At 45.3% G+C, this 21,830-nt stretch overlaps 2 protein-coding genes across 3 annotated transcripts in view; one reads left to right on the top strand and one right to left on the bottom strand.

The window, feature by feature from the left end:
- SLC9A1 (solute carrier family 9 member A1) overlaps nt 1–9,393 on the bottom strand; it is a 75,438-nt gene extending 66,045 nt beyond the window's left edge. The window contains exon 1 of the mRNA XM_007425867.4: nt 8,200–9,393. Within this exon, the coding sequence (XP_007425929.1) occupies nt 8,200–8,530 (331 nt within the window). The 5' untranslated portion in view covers nt 8,531–9,393. The remainder of the gene's footprint in view (nt 1–8,199) is intronic.
- A 10,772-nt stretch (nt 9,394–20,165) lies between these two features.
- Nucleotides 20,166–21,830, top strand: part of WDTC1 (WD and tetratricopeptide repeats 1) — a 32,643-nt gene continuing 30,978 nt past the window's right edge. The window contains exon 1 of one of the 2 annotated variants that reach the window (XM_007425868.3): nt 20,166–20,443. The gene's annotated coding sequence lies outside the window, so the exon portion shown is untranslated. The remainder of the gene's footprint in view (nt 20,444–21,830) is intronic. The other variant, XM_007425869.3, reaches the window with a different exon arrangement.

Genomic DNA, 21,830 nt, shown 5'->3' with positions numbered 1-21,830 from the left:
GAGCTTAGATCCCTCAAACATTTTGGAAAGAAATAAAAAAGAAAGCATATCTGCATAGAAATATAGTACATAACTATAGCTAGCAATAATGCCCTACCAATGAAGAATATACCTACAGTACAGGATATATCAAAAGCCAGGCGGCATAGATAATTTATTATATATATATTACATCAGTGTTTCTCAACCTTGGCCACTTTAAGATGCGTGGACTTCAACTCCCAGAATTCCCTAGCCAGCACAGCTGGCTGGGGAATTCTGGGAGTTGAAGTCCACGCATCTTAAAGTGGCCTAAGGTTGGGAAACACTGCATTACAGTGTATCAGTGTTTCTTAAAGTGTGGTCCAAGGACCCCTGGAGATCCCCCAAGACCCTCTCAGGGGTCCACAAAATCAAAATTATTTGCCAGATATTGAAGATATTTGCAAGAAGGTTAAACAATTCTTCTCGTTCTTATTTTTTATTTCTTAAAAGTATAGTATTTTTTCATGAAAAATGTTTCATTTCTGTTAATATCTAATGGGTTTAATATTGCTATTTTTACATGATTCAATAATTAAATATTCCACAAAGGCATCAATTCACATTTTTTAATACGGTAAATACTGATAAATTTAACTCCAAAGGCTCTTTTAGGGTCCTCTATAATTTTTTAAAGCGGGAAGAGGTCCTCAGAGCAAAATGTTTAAGAAGTATTGCATTACATTAAATGTTCCAACCGGTTGCCATTTCCTTCCAAACCCTCCCTTACTCATTTGGTGCACGATCTTTGAACATTTTTGCTGGGGAAAAAAAATTAATTAATAACATTAATAAAACATATTATGACTGGCCTATGGGGCCTGACTTTTGGCACTCCCTGTATATCTTCCTTCGCGCTAAAAAGATTGATGAGCAGAAATAACTTTCTAGAGCCACTGATTCCCCTTTTTTGTCTTTAATTTGTTGGCTGCTTTGGGGATTTGAGTAAACAAGATTATGGCTCCCAGTTGTGGATAACCTGTACAAGGTGACTGCCCACAATGTGCTAAGTTATCAAGTAATTAATACTGCCTGTAATATTAGTAACGGTTGTGATCCAAGTAATTATTGTGATTTCTGAAGTCAGCCAACTGTGGCCTATTCAACAAATCATGGTTAAACAAAATGTGGCTTAGGCCAACCTACAAATACAGGGATGAGACCAGAATAATAATTATGAAAGTGAATTAAGTTTCATTAAAAACAAATTCATTATCCCCAAATCAGGTGCCATATTGCAACAGTAGTCTTGCCTGTGTCTTCATTCAAACCCTCCCATCTACTCTGGAGCTTAAAAATGCAGTATTGTAAGTTAAGAATAAAGCTAGCGTCATCATTTGCAAGTGGCGGTTCATGAACTTGCAGCAGCCGCAGCATTTAGACGACTTTGACAGATCTCCAAAAGGTAAGTGGAGTAGGAGTTGGTGAATACTTGGATAGGAGACCACCAGGAACTCCCACAGCTGTAGGCTAGCTGGGAAACTTGAAAAAACATCTCAAAATAAGGCAAAGGCAAACCAACTCTGTATTATTTCCAAGGAAAGCACAAGACATGTCCTGAAATAACCAGGAGTCAAGCTTGATTCAAAGCAGACTTTATTTAATACCCAACCCTCCCTGCAGACAACACCCTCTGTGTCCCTACAGAGCAGACACAGCACATTTAACTGAAATTAAATGCCAGGTAACCGACTACCCCTCCATCTGAGCATGGCTAGAAACCTCTTCTTGATTTCCCCCCACATTTTTCTCCCTCTGCCCTTCCACCAGTCAGCATAAAAGACAGTAATTTGCCAGTCTTCCAAAACGCCGGGCAGGAAGCCAACCGCAAACCGTAGCAGGAGTCCAAGGGTGATACACAGAGATGCTTGCAACGGGGCACTTGTTTAGCTACAGCTCAGCTCCCCCACAGCCTCCTCCTGACTTCCACCAACTTCTACAGAGATGTTTTTCCATGTTCTCATCCATTGCCATCTAGGTCCAAGGAGTGACCATCAATACACAGCCCTGAAATGCTACAGCAAAAATGGTGTTGGGCTCAGCTGCAGAAAAACCCAAGTGCTCTTTGCTCATCTACCTAGGGGCTGTGTTCAGACAACACACCTGACCCGAAATCAGTTACACAACCAGCAACAGTGCAACATGAGGAGCCTGGTGAATGTTAATTCGTTTTTGTTTTGTTTTTTTCCTGGCTTAGTATGTTGCAGGAACCTAACTCTATTAGGTTTATGATTCAATGATTCTGCGCATCCGGAAAATGAGTTAATTTGGCTGTTAGTTAAACGTGTTGTGAGAATTGGGCATTTAATGTGATTCTAGCTCTGCAGTGTCTGGTTCATATAATTTATTTATCCAATGAAGTATATAGCTGCCCAACTCACAAAAGTACAACGCCAGGTAGTGTACAACAGTAAAAACAAAATCATAATATCTCCAGCAACAAACAATAAAAAATCAACAAAGACAACAGACATACAGTCGGGGCATACCAATATGAACTCCACCTCCTGAGATGGGTTCATCTAGCACCCTGACCCAGCGTGGAGGGAACAGCCTGGTCTTCAAAGCCTTCTTGAAGACCATCAGGCTTCTGTATATAAAGTGTACATCTCAACTCTGTGGAAGATTAGATTTCTAGTACTGATTTAGACAGCCAGTTTGGTAGAGTGGTGAAGGTACCAGGCTAGAAAGCAGGAGGCTGTGAGTTCTAGTCCTGCCTTAGGCACAAAGCCAGCTGGGTGACCTTGGACCAGGAAGGAGGCCAGGGCAAACCACTTCTGAAATCTTGCCAAGAAAACTGCAGGGACTAGTCCAAGCAGTTCCCAGGAGTCAACACTGACTCAAAGGCACCCCCCAAAAAAGTACTGATTTAATTTATTGTACTTTATAGTCTTAGTGATTGACACTGGGTTAACCGGGTATTCTTAGTGTAAAGCTTCATAGGGTTTCTCAGTTTCTCCTTAAAAAAAGGACATGATATATTTTACAATTTCATAAGTAATTGATACATTGGGAAATTGCAATTTTTATGACCTTTTAGATTCCTTGTTTACTTATTTGCATTCCACTATTTATATTCTGCCATTTTATTCCTTGTACAGGTAGTCCTTGTTTAGCAACCACAATTGGGACTGGCAACTTGGTTGTTAAGCGAAGCAGTTGTTAAGTGAAACCGCGACTGTGCTTACAATCTTCCTTCAGCTTTCCTTTGCTTTACAGACCCGCGAAGATCATAAATGCGAGGATTGGTCGCAAAGTTACCTTTTCCTCGAAAAAGGTCGCTAAACAAGGCAGTCGCTATAGGAGGACTACCTGTACATGTATTTTATTTCTTGCTATATATATTTTAATTAAAAAAAAATTAAAAAGGCTAACAGGGTTGGGGCCAATCGAACAGGGAAAGATCATTCCATGGACCAGGTGCCACAACCTACGACTCAATCTTTCCACTCGCAGACACCATGGATTGAAGCTGGAAATCTTAACATGAAGATGGCACCTTACCACAGAACTACACCTTCTACCCATTCAAAGCATTAAAAAAGTCTGTTGCCTCGACTTTGGGGATGATTTGTCACAACTGCTGTACTGCTAAAGTCCAGTAGTTCTTCTTTCAGTCCCTATTCCACAATGGCAGTTGGTGGCAAAAAAGGCTGCAAGTAAAAGCAGATCTACAGCTCGGCTCTCCGACTACTTCTATTCCTTGCCCAGATGGTGCTGCAAAGGTGGTCTCCCTTGTGTCCAAGAAAGTTATGGGGAAATGAAGGATCTGCTCCACAGTGATTTGAGCTTTCCATCTCTCACATCTTGGCACACTGGTCCCTTAAAAAGATCTCACCAAGGAAGCACATTTAGGACAACTAGATCCAGTTCTGCTCCACTCCGCGGCATATTTCAAATTAACTACCCCATATCAGGCTACATTACAATATTTGATTAATACTAAATCGTACTACACTTGATCTTAGTCCAGTGTTGTCCAGACTTGGCCACTTTAAGATGAGTGGACTTCAACTCCCAGAATTCCCCAGCCAGCCATTGAAATCCACTCATCTTAAAGTGGCCAAGTTTGGACAACACTGTCTTAGTCAAAAGGCCAAAATAATAGTTTTGTATTATAATATACTATTATGGTGGTTATTACATTTTATGCTTTGTACACCTAGAGTCCTTCAAGACTCAGGTAGTCAATAAACTGTATAAATCCTATCAATAAATCTTGCTGGAGTTCATCCTTAGGAGGCAACCGAGATGCAGTTTTCCCAGCGCAGAGAGAAATGGATGCTCGAGCTGGTTTGGCGTGGACTCAAGGGCCATACAACAGCCACAAATGGGGATCACATACCTCTAACTTTTTAACCTCTTCTAGCTTATTTTCTTGGGGAACCGTTTGAACTGCTGCATGTCAGAATTGTTCCTTGGTGTTTCCTAAACCAGAGTTACAATAGAAACATTTTGTGATCAGAGGTCTGTTGCTCAGAAATACAGGATGACGCCTTATCTCAATTTACATCATTGGATCAATCGATCTAGGTCAGTGTTTCTCGACCTTGGCTACTTTAAGAGGTGTGGACTTCAACTCCCAGAATTCCCTAGCCAGCCATGCTGTCTGGGGAATCCTGGGAGTTGAAGTCCACATAGCTTAAAGTTGCTAAGGTTTAGAAACATTGACCTAGGTGCTTACCAGCTTCATACAGCATTCTAAGCAATGAAGTGGTTTCTTTGGCTTCAGCTTAGTGTTTTTCAACCTCAGCGGTTTTAAGATGGGTGGACTTCAACTCCCAGAATTCCACAGCCAGCATGGGGAATGGCTGGGGAATTCTAGGAGCTGAAGTCCACCCATCTTCACATTGCCAAGGTTGAGAAACACTGGCTTAGAGCATTAGGTGAACCTATTATGATCTGAAGGGCTGTCACAGGGAAGAGGGTATGGATTTATTCTCCTTAGAACCAATGGGCAGAACCTTTACAGAGAAAGAACCCAACTTGAAATAAGGAGGAAATAAGAATTCCGTGAAAGCTATCAAGCAATGGAACATCCTGCCTCCTAGAGCGGTGAATGTTCCAACACTGGAGGTTTTCAAGAAAAGTTTGGGCAACCGTTTGTCTTGGATGGTCTGAGGATTCCTGTCCTGGGCAGGAGGTTGGGCTAGAAAACCTCCAAAGTCCTATCCAACCTTAGGATTCTATGACTGACTGAAACCTGGTTAAGCAAACAGTATGATATGTGGATACAATCATATTTTTAGGTTCTGGTGGGAACTTACGGCCCTCAAAATGTTGGTGGATTTTGTTTCTCAAGTTCAGCAACTTTAAGATGCATGGACTTCAACTTCCAGCATACTGGCTGGGGAACTCTGGGATTGGAAGTCCACGCATCTTAAAGTTGCTGAGGTTGAGAAACACTGATCTAGAGGATCACAGACTCCACAAAGGCACACGGACTGGCAGCAGCATTCCAGGGTTTAAGATAGGTGTTTCTTTTCCAATCCTATCCAGAAATGCTGTGGATTAACCAGGGCTCTTTGCTTGTAGAGCAATTTTGCATTGCCAGATTCTTCAATAACACGCCATTCCTTCACAAGCAGCAGATCCAATCCCTACTTTACAGAGTTCAGCTGCAGAGATTTCAACTCTGTCTAAGATCTGACCATGCAAAGCACAATTTTGTTTCCTTCTTTCTTCCCTTCCACATTAAAACTCTATTTAGAAACACAGGTAGTCCTCAACTTACAACCATTTGTTTAACAACCGTTTGAAATTACGACAGCTCTGAAAAAAGTAACTTATGACCCGTCTTCGCACTTACGACTGTCACAGCATCCCCATGGTCATGTGATTAAAATTCGGGCACTTGGTAACCAGCATGTATTTATAACAGTTGCAGCATCCTGAGGTCATGTGATCACCATTTGCGACCTTCCCAGGCAGCTTCCGACAAGCTGAGTCAAAGGGGGAAGCCAGATTCACTTAATGACTACATGATTCGCTTAATGGTCACAGCAAAAACAGTCATAAAATCAGGCGTGACTCACTTGACAACTGTATCGCTTAGCAATGAAAATTCCCAACTGTGGTCGTAAGTCAAGGACTAACTGTAATCATTTGAAAGAGGCCCTTTACAAAGTAACTAGCCATAAACCCACAGGGAAGATCTCCTGCACAGGCTTCATTTAGGAACGGAAAGTGCGTGACAACACAACTGCGCTCTTCTACAATATTCTTTCTTGTCTAAAAGCTTGCACAAGAGCACTTCCCCAATGGACCAGTTTCTTAATTTTTTTGTGGGTCGGTCAATGGGCAAGAACGATACACAGAAGAAACATACTCTTGTCCAGGAGAAAGAACCTGCGTTCCTCCTTAATAAACGAAACAGTATGTGCACAGAGTACTTCTCCCCAGCCTTAAAGTATCAGTCTCTTTTTTAGCAGGTATACCCTATAATTACGGTAACTGTCCAGTCTAAATCAAAAAGTTAGAATGTATACCAGACAGGCACCACTGAAAACAATAAGCAACACGTTCAGAGATAAGCTTGCAGCCTACTCATATTGTCTTTTGGGGTAAGTTTTCCATTTATAAGGCAAATTTTGATGGAGTGGGAAAAAGTGCATTACTCCATATCAGTTGTACTATCCTTTCCCAAATCAGACAGGCTTTCTGTGACTTGGTGTATAAATATTATTGCTCTCCCAAGGAAAGCCAAGCGAAGCTATTCCCCCTAGATTCAGAAGCCAAACTTGAAATCCAAACTTAGATAAAGAGATGTGTGATAATGGGACATGTTTTTTCCCTAAATCTCATCAGTGTCCTCTGCTGCTTAAGTTCAGGACATTACTTGCCTAAAAGAACCCTGATCAGAAATATTCAGGCCTTGGGGACATCTTTCTCAGGAACATGGGAAGTTTTCCTATCTTCTTAGTCCACTGGTCCATCAAGCTACAAAGTATAGCATAGCAACTTCCCCACACTCAGATGGCCTTGCCAGATATTAAACATGGTGCCTTCTGCAGGCAAAGTACGTGCTATCTAGTTGAGTTTTCCAGGAGTTCTGGTACACATACCTCCAATGAAAAAAAGCCTAGTCAACCAAGGTTTCTCAGAACCAAATGAAGTCCTGAAGGAGACAAGAAAACAAAATCTAGAATTCACAGTGCCTGGACTCTCCAGAGGTTCATATTATTCTCAACAGAGAGCTGCCCAGCTATTCTAATAGGCCAACCTTTTCTCCAGGCATCTTCCAGGTGTGTTGCATTCTCACTCCAATTCTATCCAGTCAGCATGGACAAAGCCAACATACCAACAGGACATCTGATTGGAGAAGAAGGTCATATAACTAGATGGGGGGGGCACCCACATTAAAAACATACCTTGGCTGCTAGGGAAAAACACACTCTTTTCTCCTGCAGACTCAGCTGTGTCCCAGTGGACACAGTCACAAACAGATAGTGGAGGAATACAATTTAGTCCATGTCCACATGAGCCTTGGGACCATAATCAACTTAACTTCCTCTTTGCTCACCAGTTGCATTCCTGATCGACCTAAATTTCCAAAAATAAACCAGAATAACCTTTATGCTGCCCAGCGCACAGTACACTTAGTTACAAGGTTAATCTGAAAGAATGGGGTATCATTCCAGAAATATACTTTTTATACATGCAGGGGTGTGCCCAAAGAGTGGGCAAAAAAATCACAATGGTAGCCACTAAGGTGCAACTGAAGATCCACCTGTTTTTTATGCTCATCAGATGGACCTTTGATTGCACCATGACTTCTTTGACTATTCCCTGAGGCCGCCTCTGACCCATGGGAATGCTGTGGGTCAAGTAATACAGAGCACATGCTAAGAGAGAGAAGCAGCTTGAAGAGCACATGAACTTGCCTTTTCACTCATCCTGGCCCTTCTTCTCTAGATTGTTGGAAGCTGCCTTCCATAATTTCCTGAGCACCTGTGCACGTCATACGGCTATGGAGCATCGCCGGAGAAACCTTTCCCCAAGGGCCACACTTCTGCACGGCTTCAGCAGCCTCCCAGGAAAGAGGGCGTTTGGAAACCTAGCCCTGGGGGGACACCTTCCAGCAAACAAAGTCCTTCTCCTACCTGCCCATAACTCTCTCTCACCCACACAGACACACACCCACCCATGCGCACCCATGCGCACCCAGAGCCAACGTACCCAGTTTCATCAGGCAGGCGAGCAGGATCCAGAGGGCAATCTCAAAGGGCAAGCGCACATGATCGTAGTCAATGCCCAGGACTGGAAAAGCTTTCCGAGCCTTGCCGTGCCCATTGGTGGAAACGTTCTTGGGGTGCCCGGAGCCGGGGGGGCTCTCCGCGGGCACCGGCGGGGAGGAGGTGATGCCCCTGGCCACGAAGTTGGGGTAAGATGGAGTATCCGAGCCAGAGCTCCGAAGCACCGGCAGCAGCCCCAGCAGGGCAGCTGCGCCGAAAAGGAAAGGCAAGGCGCGGAAAGAGCAGCGGGGCGTCCCCGGGAATTTCGCCGGCATGGTGGCCCTGGTTCCCGGGCAAGCGGCGGCGAGGCGGGCTGGGGATTCAGAGGGACCTGCCTGGCGACCAGGGCTTCATCGGAGGGGGTGGGGTCTGCGGAATCAGCGGAGGCCGCCGACAAAACGTCGCCCGAAGAAATCAACCCGGAGCGGCGCTTGATTGGGCGAAGCGCTCATAATAGAAGAGCCCGGTTAGGACGGGCGCCTGGCTTCGCCTTCCTTCCCCAGGGACCGTCTCTGCAGGGTGAGGGAGGGAGGGAGGGAGGGGGTGGGCGGCCGGGCGAGGGCACCGTTCAGACCGAGGCGTGCTCGGCCGGAGAACTGGCCACCTGCAAAGGAAGCGCAAGGCGGCCGGCCATCCACCCGCTCCCCAAGTCTCCCTTCCCGGCGAGCGCCTTGAACTTGGAGAGCCCTCACCTCAAAGGAAAGCGGGGCAGGGCCGTTCCGAGGGGTGGGCTGGCAGCAGCAGCAGCAGCAGCGACCCGAGGAGGAGACCGGGCAGGAGAAGGGGGCAGCGGCCGGGGCAGGGCGAGCGAGAACGCGAGCGAGCGGGCAGCCGAAGCAGCAGAGAAAAGCGGGCGAGCGAAGGCTCCCGCGGCCGGGCTTCCCCGCGGCTGCAGGAGGAGAAACCCCGGGGCGGGCTGGGGTGGGGGTGGCTCGTTCTTCCAGGAGCCGCCGGCAGGCCAGGCGGCGGCAGGCACAGAGGGCTTCGGCTTCCCGGAGCTGGGGAGGAGGAAGCTGAGCTTGTTCCGGATCCTCGTGCCCCGCAGCGGGCAGCTCCTCCCGCCCGGCTGCTCCTCCCCGTGGCTTCCAGCGCGCGCGCCCGGCGGACGCGATCTCCCGCCGGCTCGTTCAGCCTTATCTATGCCGAGACAAGGACGCCGCGGGGAGAAGCGGAGGGGAGGAGGAGGAGGAGGAGGAGGGGAGGGCGCCGCTGCCGCGCCTCTCTCGCTCGCTGGCTCGCGACCACAGCAGCCTCCGCCGGCTGGAAGCAGCACTGCACGGGGCCTCCGCGTCGCAACCAGGCAGGGTCCTGGGTGCGAGCCAGGTGGCCGCGGGGAAGCGAGCGAGGACGGAGGAGCCACGCTCGAGCGAGATCCCCGCCCTGGAAGCGCCTCGGCGACCAGGCTCTAGGTCGCCCGTTCCGGCCCGCCGCACTCAGGGCAGCTCCGACCTGGTCACCTGCAAAGCGCGGGGAACCGCCAGCCGCTCAGCCGAGACCTGACTGGGGCTGCCGGATCTGGAGTGCTGATATCCGGACGACCACTAGGAGGCAGCAAAGAGGGAGAGAACCCCTTATTCGGGCATCGCGATAGTATGGAAGGCGGCTAGTTGGGCTTGGGGTTTGGGAGAAGTCATAAATCGTTCAGCGGGTCAGCTGTGGCTCTCCAGATGTGGCTTTTTGTTTCCTCCTCTGGCATCTCCTTAAGTAAAAACATGTCCGAAGCAGGGAGACAACTAATTCAAAACACTTTGCAATAAATTCCAAGCAGCTCACTTTTAATAAAAACGTTTCTAACCAAAACCTGTAAAATACCATAAATTCAAAGCATAGGATGGGATACGGAGCATCACTTACAAAACCAAAGATGCGGGCCTTCTTCTCTAAGCTCAGAGTCATCTGAATGGTCAGTTGCTGAGAATCATAGTTCTGATGTGCTTTGTAAGCTCCTGGGAAGTACGGCACTCTCTTTGCTTCTCTCGTTGTGCAAAACAAGGCATTAATAGTGTTATACAAATGAGTATTCATGAGAGACTGTACAGTGTCTCCCTCTTTCATAATATAATGAACCAGAAAAGTATAAAGAAACTGCTGAAAAAGAGAAGATGCAGTTATGTTACTAACACAGTAGAATCTTTCAGCAAAATGAATATTCCCAAACACCCACATTTACAAACAGCTGGGGATGAGAACACACCAAATGTGTGAAAAAGCACCTGGGCTGCTTCATTTTAACAATGAAAACATGGGATAAAAGTTGGCGTCAGTTTCGGCCACGTTTTAAATTGATTCCCAAACTGCCAGACAGCATAACAGATATTGCGGGGAGGTGGGTAACCAGTGTCCTGCAGCTCCATTCCCAAGCACATTTTTGGGCCTCCACAGCCCTTTGGAGTGTGCCACAAATGGGGTGAGGGTGATTCATGTGTGGTGAGAACACAGATTGTAATCCGATCCCCCAAACACTTGATCCGGTCCTAAACAAGGCACAGCGACTGGGTCTAGGATTAAGCAGATTGAGGGGGCGCAGAGCCATAAGAAATTGGAAGGCACAATAAAAAAACAGCAAATCTCCCTACCCAGCCAGATACCCTCCAGGTCTGGTGCATCTGAATGGTATCAAGCTGGAAAAGACTGTAAGAAAGTAAGTAAGTTTATTGTTGCAACCACAGGTCATAACATAGGAATGCCATAAAATATAATAAAATAACAATCAAATAATAAAATAGTGAAATTATAAAATAGAATAATAGAAAAAGTATTAGATGTAACAAGGTTACAACAAAATAAAGCCAAAGCTACAACTAAGAACTTAAGTATTTCTTCCTAAGTTTAACTGACAGCAGAGCAAAAATACATAGTCCTCAATGTATAATTGGGACCAGAACTTCCGTTGCTAAGCAATGCAGTTGTTAAGTGAGTTGTGCCCAATTTTACGTTTTTGCCATGGTCGTTAAGCGAATCCAGCTTCCCTCATTGACTTTGCTTGTTGGAAGCCCCCTGGGAAGGTCGCAAATGGCAATCATGTGACCCCGGGATGCTGCCTCCGTCGTAAATACATGCCACTTGCCAAGTGCTCAAATTTTGATCACATGACTGCAGGGATCTTGCGACAGTCGTAAGTACAAGGACTGGTTGTAAATCACTTTTTTCAGCACTGTCATAACTTCAAATGGTCACTAAGTGGATGGTCATAAGTCGAGGACTACCCGTAGCAACTTGGATGCTGACAGTTGGAAAAACATCTGCAAGAAGATAGTTCAATTTTTCAAGGTTGGAGCCCTTGAGTTCATCTGCCATTAATAATTTGACCCTGATCTCATTGTAAGTGGGGCAGGAAAAGACTGCAGTGTGTGTTATCGAATAAGAGCTCGTGTCATAAACTAAGAGAAAATAAAACAACATAAAGGAAAACTTGCTCCTTAAAACACATTTACCATGTTCTGGAAACCCTTTATGGACTTTTTGCTGAAAATGAATAAAAATGAACTGCGGATTTTGGGATTTATTGATTAAAAAGGTTTCTTTATAGGAAGAAAGGAACTATGATATACAATATGGGAGGGTGGTAATTGCTATGTTTGTAACTGCCACAAAGAAGATCAGAGGTCGCTGCTTTAGATATTTTTCTTTTTCTGACTTTTTTTATTCTTCACTTTTTCTTTTACCCTTTTATAATCTATTTCTATTTCTTTTTCTATGTTTCTGTAGTTTTTGAAATCTTTGTAAAATCTTTTAATGAAAATTATTTTTTTTAAAAATCACCATGTTAATTTGGTGTCAGCTTTGTTAGTCTTCTCTAATGAATGTAATGTTTTGTATCTTTGACAGTCAGGAATGCAAGAAATGACATAAATTATAAACATCCATAAAATGCTATACTGTGTATCAGTGTCTCTCAACCTTGGCAACTTTAAGATGTGTGGACTTCAACTCCCAGAATTCCCCAGCCAGCATGAAGGCCTCATATCTTAAAGTTGCCAAGGTTGAGAAACACTGACAATATATTGTGGCACGACACAACCTGTCTATGAGAAGCAGAGTATCCTCACCTTATACTGACTTCCATGTACTTAAACCAAAGCAGAGCCTGGTAGGAAACCACTTTAGCTACCTTACCCTCAGTCATTTAAGTGACTGACTACATTGGATTAATTTTGTGGATCACACCGCAGACCAACTGAGCTTTAACCAAATTGCCATCCTGGGTGTTAAAAATGTCCTGATTTAAATCCCCAACCCAAACCCTTAAGATGGGAGATGCGTTTATGGGAAAGACCACATTTTACAGAAATTTTAAAGAGGAAACATTTGAGTCATGACAACAGAAGTTTAACATACAGTTCAGGGGTGTCCACAACATATGCTAAAAAAATGTGTCTTACATGTGCAACACACATAAAGAACAGGCATAGCTTTGATTGTACTGTCAGAGTCACCAACTTGACTTTTTTGACCATATCCTGCAAACACCCTGATGTAATTAGACACCCCCCCCCATTTGTCCCATTTTGAAAATCCAACTGGGGCATGTTAAGTGATGCTTCTGACTATCTTTTCACATCTGCAACCTTCTAGTCGGAGCCAGACAAGAGGTAATGTTAATTACAGACACTGGCTAAAATCACAGCAAACAGCGAATCCCAACCTAGTAAGTTCCCTTTCAGTCTAGCGCAGTGATGGCAAACCTATGACACGCATGTCAAAGGTATCATGCCACGACATTTTGGATGAAATGCTAGCATTCACCAACCCCCAACAATAACTATTCATTCTCCCTGTTTGAGTTACCAAAGAAACTGAGTTTGTTTTACTTGTATTTCATTTTTGTAATTATTTGATTTTTTTTATATAATACATAGCACCGCACATGATTGGACTGTATTTTTTTAAATAAATGAATATGTAAAGAATTGTTTCTCTGAAAAGTAGTTAATAAGCAATTTCCCAATGGAAAAGGAAGTGTGCAAACTTAGTGTCCTTTTAAAGGCGCCAAACACAGTTTGAGCAAGATGGCTATTCCCTCATCTTCCAGTGCTCAAAACCCACCAGAGAAGGCTGTCTGGAGCAAGTGTGGGCAATTTCTGGTCCTCTCCTCCATCCGGAGAGATTCAGGGAGCCGGTCTACTCACCAGGTCTTCATTCTTTGCTGTAGTTGTCGGCTCTGCTTTTCGTGAAGCCGTCTTCAGTTTGTCCTTTCTTCCTCTGGAAGTTGACCCAGCAGAGTGTTTCAGATGTTCTCATCTCAGCCTAAGCTATGAGCTTATGGTTCAGGAAGTAATGCAAAGTAGTCAATACAGGCTCATTCACAACCAATAGTTATGGGACTGTTTCTTGCACAAACACAGGATGTCTGTTTTTTATATAAAATTAGGACTCAGTATTCTGAAGAGTCAGAAGCAACTGAACAATTGGAAAACAACAACTAATTTGTAAGTATTTCTTACTGAGAGAGCAGAAAGTGGAATTATTTTCTGCCTCTCCCTGGTCTTAATCTTAATGTCCCTGATGTCCACGCTGGTGTGATCACTGACCTTGAGCCAGACATCCTAGAGAGTGAAGTCAAGTGGGCCTTAGGAAGCATTGCTAACAACAAAGCTAGTGGAGATGACAGTATTCCAGCTGAGTTATTTAAAATACTAAAAGACGATGGTGTTAAAGTGCTGCACTCAATATGCCAGCAAGTTTGGAAAACACAACAGTGGCCACGGGATTGGAAAAGGTCAGTTTACGTTCCAATTCCAAAGAAGGGAAATGCCAAAGAATGCTCAAACTATCGCACAATTGCACTCATTTCACATGCTAGCAAGGTTATGCTCAAAATCCTACAAGCTAGGCTTCAGCAATACATGAGCCGAGAACTACCGGATGTACAAGCTGGGTTTCGAAGAGGCAGAGGAACTAGAGACCAAATTGCCAACATTCGCTGGATCATGGAGAAAGCACGAGAGTTCCAGAAAAAGATCTACTTCTGCTTCATTGACTATGCAAAAGCCTTTGATTGTGTGGATCACAACAAACTGTGGCAAATTCTTAAAGAGATGGGAGTACCAGACCACCTTACCTGTCTCCTGAGAAATCTGTATGCGGGCCAAGAAGCAACAGTTAGAACCGGTCATGGAACAACCGATTGGTTCAAAATAGGGAAAGGTGTACGACAAGGCTGTATACTGTCACCCTGCTTATTTAACCTATATGCAGAGTACATCATGAGAAATGCCAGGCTGGAAGAATCACAAGCCGGAATTAAGATTGCAGGGAGAATCATCAACAACCTCAGATATGCGGACGATACCACCCTAATGGCAGAAAGTGAAGAAGAACTAAAGAGCCTCTTGATGAGGGTGAAAGAGGAGAGTGCGAAAGCTGGCTTGAAACTCAACATTAAAAAAACTAAGATCATGGCATCTGGACCCATCAATTCCTGGCAAATAGAAGGGGTAGAAATGGAAGCAGTAACAGACTTCATTTATTTGGGCTCCAAGATCACCGCAGACGGAGACTGCAGCCATGAAATTAAAAGATGCTTGCTCCTTGGGAGGAAAGCTATGGCAAGCCTAGATAGCATATTAAAAAGCAGAGACGTCACCTTGCCGACAAAGATCCGCATAGTCAAAGCTATGGTTTTTCCAGTAGTAATGTATGGCTGTGAGAGCTGGACCATAAAGAAGGCTGAGCACCAAAGAATTGATGCCTTTGAACTGTGGTGCTGGAGAAGACTCTTGAGAGTCCCCTGGACTGTTAGGAGGTCAAACCAGTCAATCTTAAAGGAAATCAACCCTGATTGCTCATTGGAAGGATCGATAATGAAGCTCAAGCTCAGATACTTTGGTCACCTAATGCGAAGAGAGATCTCTTTGGAGAAGACCCTGATGCTGGGAAAGATTGAAGGCAAAAGGAGAAGAGGACGGCAGAGGATGAGATGGTTAGATAGCATCACTGAAGCAATGAGCATGAAACTGAGCAAACTCAGGGAGGCTGTGAAGGACAGGAAGGCCTGGCGCAATATGGTTCATGGGGTCACGAAGAGTCGGACACGACTTAACGACTAAACAACAACAACAACTCCCTGGTCCAGATGAAAGTTGAACCTCCCAAGCTTCGGTTAAGGTAAAGATGTCCATAGTTGAGCTTGATTCTGGAAAAGTGCATGCAGTTTTCCTAGCAAGAATATGGAAGCGGTTCCCACTGCCTACTTCCAAGATGTGTCTATTCGCATTTTCCCAGTCTAGCCTCCAGGCTTTGATCTCCTGGTAGTTTCCTACCTTAAGTGCCAATAACATCTGCTCCTGCTTACTTTTTTCAAAATCAGCTGAGGTTGGCTAGTGTTGCCACCAGAATTGGGCAAGCTTCTATTAACCACGAAAGAAAATGGTGGCCATTGGATTTTTTTCCTCTGAGGTTCACTGAAGCTTAAAGTGGAATGCAATGGGATTAAATCCACAACTTCTCTTCCTACATGCTGCAGCCACATCAAAAATTGCCTCTGCTCATCTATGCTATTAATACATTTGAAAGAGACCGATTTGTGCTGCAGTTAGGTATTTGTTTCACATCTGGTTGGTCTCCTTTTCCACATCCTTCCTTGAACAGTAGTGAGTTCTCAACTTTCTGACAAGTGAGAAAAGGAATTTAAAAATTCATTATAAGCTGCCCAAGAGACATGCAAAGGGCAGCTGGCAGTAACTCTGAAAAAGGGCAGGCAAAGTTATGAACATCACGATACTCCACACTACAGTGGGCATATCACTGCAATCAAAACCTCGGTTGCATTTTTCACAGGGCTGTAAAGATAACAGTCAGTTTCCAAACCTGCAGAGGAACGGAACTAGCAAGGAACGTTCTGTGGGTGCTGCCTCCACGTGGAGAAAAATTAGTTTTCTAACAGAGGAACCAAGCTGTTGAAGCTACAAACGTCTCAAAGTGAGTTGTACTGTACAGAAAGACAGGTCATCTTCAGAAATGGTGTGTTCAGGTTGCGGTCCAAAAGGCTTTTACTTGCAAATGGAAAAATGCGTTCCCCAAGGTCAACTTTGGAGAGTGTTATTGGAATTGGAACTCATTTTTGTGTGTACAATAATCTTGCTGCAGTATACCATGTACATATATTAGTTTCCCGTGTTTCTTTTCTAGTTCAGCATCCATAAAGTCCAATAAAAATAATTTGGTTTCATCGTAATATTAATCCACAGTATCTTTTGGATCATTGTATGAATTTGCACCCAAAATTTCTTTGCTTTTGTACAAGTCCACCATGCATGATAAAAAGCCCCCTCTTCCTTTTCACACTTCCAACACTGGTTTGATGTTCCTTTGTACATTTTTGACAGCTTAACCGGTGTCATATGGCAACAATGCATCATTTTATTAAAATTCTCTCCTAAATGATGACACAATGTAAATTCAACACTAGTTTCCCACATTTTCTCCCATACATCCATATTTATATTATAACCAAAATAATGAAATAACCACAATAGCAGATTGGATTATAAAATTGATGGAGCTTCCAGAAATGGCAAAACTGACCAGCTTGGTCAGGGAAAAAGTGTTAAAGACTTTTATAAAAGACTGGGAGCCTTATGTGGACCTTTTGTTGAAAGAAGAAAAGACAGAATCGATGATTTATAGATTTGGGGATTAAAAAGGATTAAAGAGAAAGGGAAAAATTAAGATGGCAATTACTTGATAGAAAGAAAGGCAGAAGTCATAATTCTATGTTTTCTTTCCTTTTTCATTTCTTTTTTTTTCTTTTTTTTTCTTTTAATTTGCTATACTTTTATTGTATTGAAAAATTCCAATAAAAATATTAAAAGGAACTGTAACTCAGAATTCCAAGCCACCAGACAAGGCTATTGTAAAAGACCAGCCAGAAGTGTCTTCAGGAGGCAAAAAAGTCAAGATGGTAGATATAGCCATGTCACCAAAGGCCCATATGGCCGCACGGCTGTGGCCATGGCCTGAACCTAGTCAATTATGGCTTACTCAGTAAACTATGATTTACTCTAGGTAAGAATACAAAGGATTGCAGCCTTAGCTCCAGCCACATCCTGAAGGAACAAAGATACCTGCTACCCTTGAAATGGAAGGAGATTGTTTTCATTTTTCATTTGACACTTTAAAATGCAGCACCTGCAGGCCTCAAAGCTGCACCAGCCTTCATGTGGCATGTTGAGGGCTACGCTCCAAAAATAGACAGAACCAGGGCCTCTTTGGGGAGGAGTTCCAAGAGTTTTCAGGGTCAAATGGGGGCATCTATAATATGTCTGAGGAGACCAAAAAATGATGCTGGCATTGGCCCTGGAGTTGCATTTTTTGCTGCACTTTAAAGAGGGACATATTGAAACATTGTAAACTCCCTTGAGTATTGATATCACTAAAAAGGCAGGGTAGAAAGCCAATCAATCAATCAATCAATCAATCAATCAAACTTTAGTGTGATTTTGTGCATAGCATTTTTATGCTTGTTGGAAAGATGGGATTAGGAGATGGTGTCACCAAGGAGGCCCCTGTTACTTTGCAAGGAAAATGGTACAGGTTCCCTCTGGTCACGTGTGAGTTCTGGGGAGCCTCACAGAATATGTATGGACTTTTTTGGCAATGATATGGAAGTGATCTGCTATTGCCATCTTCTGGGAATATTTTTAACATCTTAGTCAATTGTATAGCTCTGAAATTTCTGGGTGGTCTCCCATCCAAGGCCTAAATAAGTTTGATCTTTCTTGATGTTTTTCAAGATCAGCTTAGGTAATTAATCCTGCACTTCCCAAGACACGGATGCAGTTGACACCCACTCACTAAGGTATAACAGTTCCACCCTGAGTGGTGCTAAAGATAGTCCTCGTTTAGCGACCACAGTTGGGACCCATAACTCAATTGTTAAGCAAAGCGGTCACTAAGTGAAACTGCGACTGTACTTATGATCTTCCTTCAGCCTTCCTTTGCTTTGCGAAGGTCGTAAATGAGAAGATTGGCCACAAAATTACTTTTTCATCACCATCATAACTGTGAACGGTCGCTAAAAAAGGACTACCCGTATGCTTCTTTTTATTCTTTGGATTCCCAAAGCTTGCCTACTTTGCCAAACAATCCAGCGTCCAGGCTACCAGCAATTCCTTTCTCCAAAGAACAATTTCTAGAAAGCAGATATCCTTGTTACTCTGTTGCACCAAATATAAGGTTTATGTCATGCGATCAGTTATGATGTAACACCACCTTCTGCCACTTATGGTGCTTTCAGATATGTCGGACTTCGATTCCTATTATCCCCCGCCAGCATAGCCAGAACGAATTGCATTAAGCTGGAGAACATCAGCACAATGTATTTATTTCAGTATTTTTTTTACACCGCCTCTCAGCGACTTTGCGTGGTTCACAGATAAAAACGCACAGAATAACAAAATAATAGTGATTAAAAACAAAGAACCAACAATGGCAGAAACTGGACAACAACCAAAGCAAACCCACATTGCTCAGAGGGGGCTTCCATCATCCTTGCCAAAGGTTCTCTGAAATACCAGCAGGGTGGGGGCCATCTGGATCTCGAAGGGAGCCTTATTCCAGAGGGCAAGGGCTGCTACAGACAAGGCACATTTCTGGGGTCCTGATAGATGACATTGTTTAATCGAAGGAACGCAGAGCATGCCAACCTGCAAGATTGAATTGGCTGGGCAGGCATTATGGGAGACAGGCAGTCAAGTAACTAGGCCTTATGAAGGGGTGTTTTAGTGTTTGAAATGCCACAGCCCAAGGACTGGGTTCAGACAGTTCCTCATAAACCACCCTTTACAAACCACACCAGCTGGATTCACACAACATGCACAATCACAAATCAGCAAACCACACTACTTAGAATAGTGTGGGAACCTGCCATTAGGTTTGGTTAGAGCAGCATTTCTCAACCTCAGCAACTTTAAGTCATGTGGACTTCAACTCCCAGAATTCCCCAGCTGGGAATTAAAGTTGCTGAAATTGAGAAATCCTGGCTTAGTGTATTGTGTGAATTCAGCAAACTGGGATTTGTTCAGAAAGCAATGGTTCCGCAGTGTGCATGGATATTAAGAAATAAATTCCCCGGAAGCATCCTATACAATTACAACTTAAGGGACTTCCCCACCCTCTCAAAATCGGTGGCGGTAGTGCTGCTGCGGACTTTCTCCTTTCCTAACCTCCAACAATAATACTTCTTTCTCTAATTCGGTGTTTCTCAAAACATGATCCGAGAACCCCTGCGAAATCAAAATTATTCGCCGGATATTGAGGATATTTGCAAACATTTAAAACAATGCCATTCTTCTCATTATTTTTTTTTTTTACTTTTGTTAAAAAATACAGTTTTTTTCATGATTTTTTAAAATGTATGTTAATATCAAATGGGTTTAATATTGTTATTTTTACATGATTCAATAAATATTCTATGAAGGCATCAGTTTTAATCTGTAATACGGTAAATATCGATAAACATAACCCATACAAACAAAACTTCTTTTGGGGTCCTCCATAATTTTTAAAAGTGGGAAGGGGTCCTGAGCGCGAAAAGTTTAAGTAAACACTGCTCTAGTTTGACCTGAGTCCATTGCCCCACCCTTACAAACTTCAACTCCCAGCATCCCTCCACCCGTAATAACCCCGCCCCCTGGGGTTGCCTGTGTCGTCTCCCTCTTTCTCTTACTCTAAATGCGCAGATTGGCCCGGGCCGCCCGCCAATTGGCGGGTTCCCTTTGGGCGGAATGGCTGTCACTCCCCGCCCGGCCAATGAGACGTGGAGCGTCAGGGAGGGTGGGCTGCTTATTCCCGGAGCGTGTCTGCGCCGCTCGCGCGGCGGAAAGGCCGGCGCGGAGACAGAGGGCTGGTGGCGTAGTTAGCGTCGCGCAGGCGCACTACCGGGCGCAACGGTGGAGAAAGGGGAGGGAGGGAGAAGAGGAGGGGGAGGCGGCGTCGGGGGCTTGCTGAGCCCGAGACAGCTGGAAGGGATAAACAGAGGCGGGGGCCGCGGAGGTCTCAGGTCCCAGTCGGGCCGGGCGGTGCTGCGCAGCCCGGCGAGCGGCTCAGGCGGCCGTCCAGCCGCTCTCTCACCTCCTGGAGGGGCCCCTGCCCTGGCACAGGGGTCAGGCCGCCCCCTGCATGGAAGTTCGGGGGCTCCGTCCACTGGCTGCTGCGGCTGCTGAGCCTGCCTTGAGGAGGCCTGACAGGTAACCCCGGAACCCTCCTTCCCCTCCGCCGGCGGAGCCTGCCTTCAGCCCTCCCCACCCCGGGCGCCGTCCGCTGGCGGGACTACAACTCCCACATGCCACGGCGGGGGGGCGAGGGGCGGTCTCTGCAGCTGGGGAGCGACGGGGGGCGGGAAGGACGGCTGCCCCGCTTCCCGGAGGGGTCCACGCTCCTTCAGGGGCGCGCCCCGCCCGCGCCCCTTGACCTCTTGGCTCCCCGCGATCACCTCTCGCCCCGTACCCTGCTGCGCTTCCTTTTTCCGTGGCTCTTCCCGGCGGATTCCAAAGGATCGTTGCTGGGCTGGGAATCTGCCCCCGACAACTGCCACTCCCTCCCTCACTCCCCCCCCGGGAGAAGGAACCTCGTCACACCTGCGAGGGGGATACTGTCCCTTAAGGGGCTGAAGGTTTTGGGGAGCGCCGTCGCGCCCACTCAGACGGTGGACCCGGTTTGCTCCCCCTCGCCAGACGGGCGCTGACTCTCCGGAGTTTGGGGCTGGGGTCTCCTGCCCGCCTGATCTTCTGGAGATGCTGTCAGGGTCCCAGGACCTACTGAGCGTGGCGCCTCAAGCGTGCCCTCCGAGAGGCCAACTTCATCTGGTCCGCACCAACTTCTGGCAGAGGAACGAGGAGACTTGGTGCCTTAGATTGCACCGTGCGGAAAGTGGGAAGTGGAGCAGATGACTTCAGGCGCCCCAGCTCTCCCTCCGCCACTTCTCTGCTTTCTTGACCCCCTACTTTTCTCCCTTGAAAGGGCTTTTTTCCTCATGTGTGCGCTGGCTGTTGCAGTGGGGCAGGGGTGTCGGATTCTTGCGGACTCCAGCCCAAAGCTTGAGTTGGAGTGCGGTGGAGTGAACATGACAGCAATCCGAAATATCTCCTGAGCATGTGCACAAGCTGTTGCTCGCTTCCTATTGCTAGTAGGGTATTCCCTGCACTTATCTGTCGTGCTTGCTTCCATGCTGCAGTTCTTTCCTGCTTTCTTGTAACGTTAGTCAGATTTTTCTTTGTAAAGGCAGTTGTGGGGCTTTGTGGAGCTTGCTTTGAGGGTTAGCATGATGTGGGGTTGTGCTGATTGTGACTTAGTGTTACATTTGAATCAGGCCATTGAAAATACCTGGCTTACTCTGAATGATTAATGTCCCTTCTTAGCCTATTTTTCAATGGCTTAGAATGCCAATCAATTATTATTGTAGCTAGGGGGAAGAATTTTTGGTTTGCTATAGGGAAGTGACATACCTGAACATAAATTAACCACATAGGGCTGGGTTTGGCCAATATGCTGGCTAAGACATGGTTAACTTGTCTGTGGTTCAGTGTATTGTGTGAGTACAGTTAGTGTCATCTTGGGGCTAGTAGCTTTGGAGGG

This window comes from Python bivittatus, unplaced genomic scaffold (assembly GCF_059951505.1).
Source record: "Python bivittatus isolate LINGU-HERP-01145 unplaced genomic scaffold, Pbiv_v1 ctg000310_np1212, whole genome shotgun sequence".
Classification (NCBI taxonomy): Eukaryota; Metazoa; Chordata; class Lepidosauria; order Squamata; family Pythonidae; genus Python; species Python bivittatus.
This window is presented reverse-complemented; position numbering and strand designations above follow the sequence as displayed.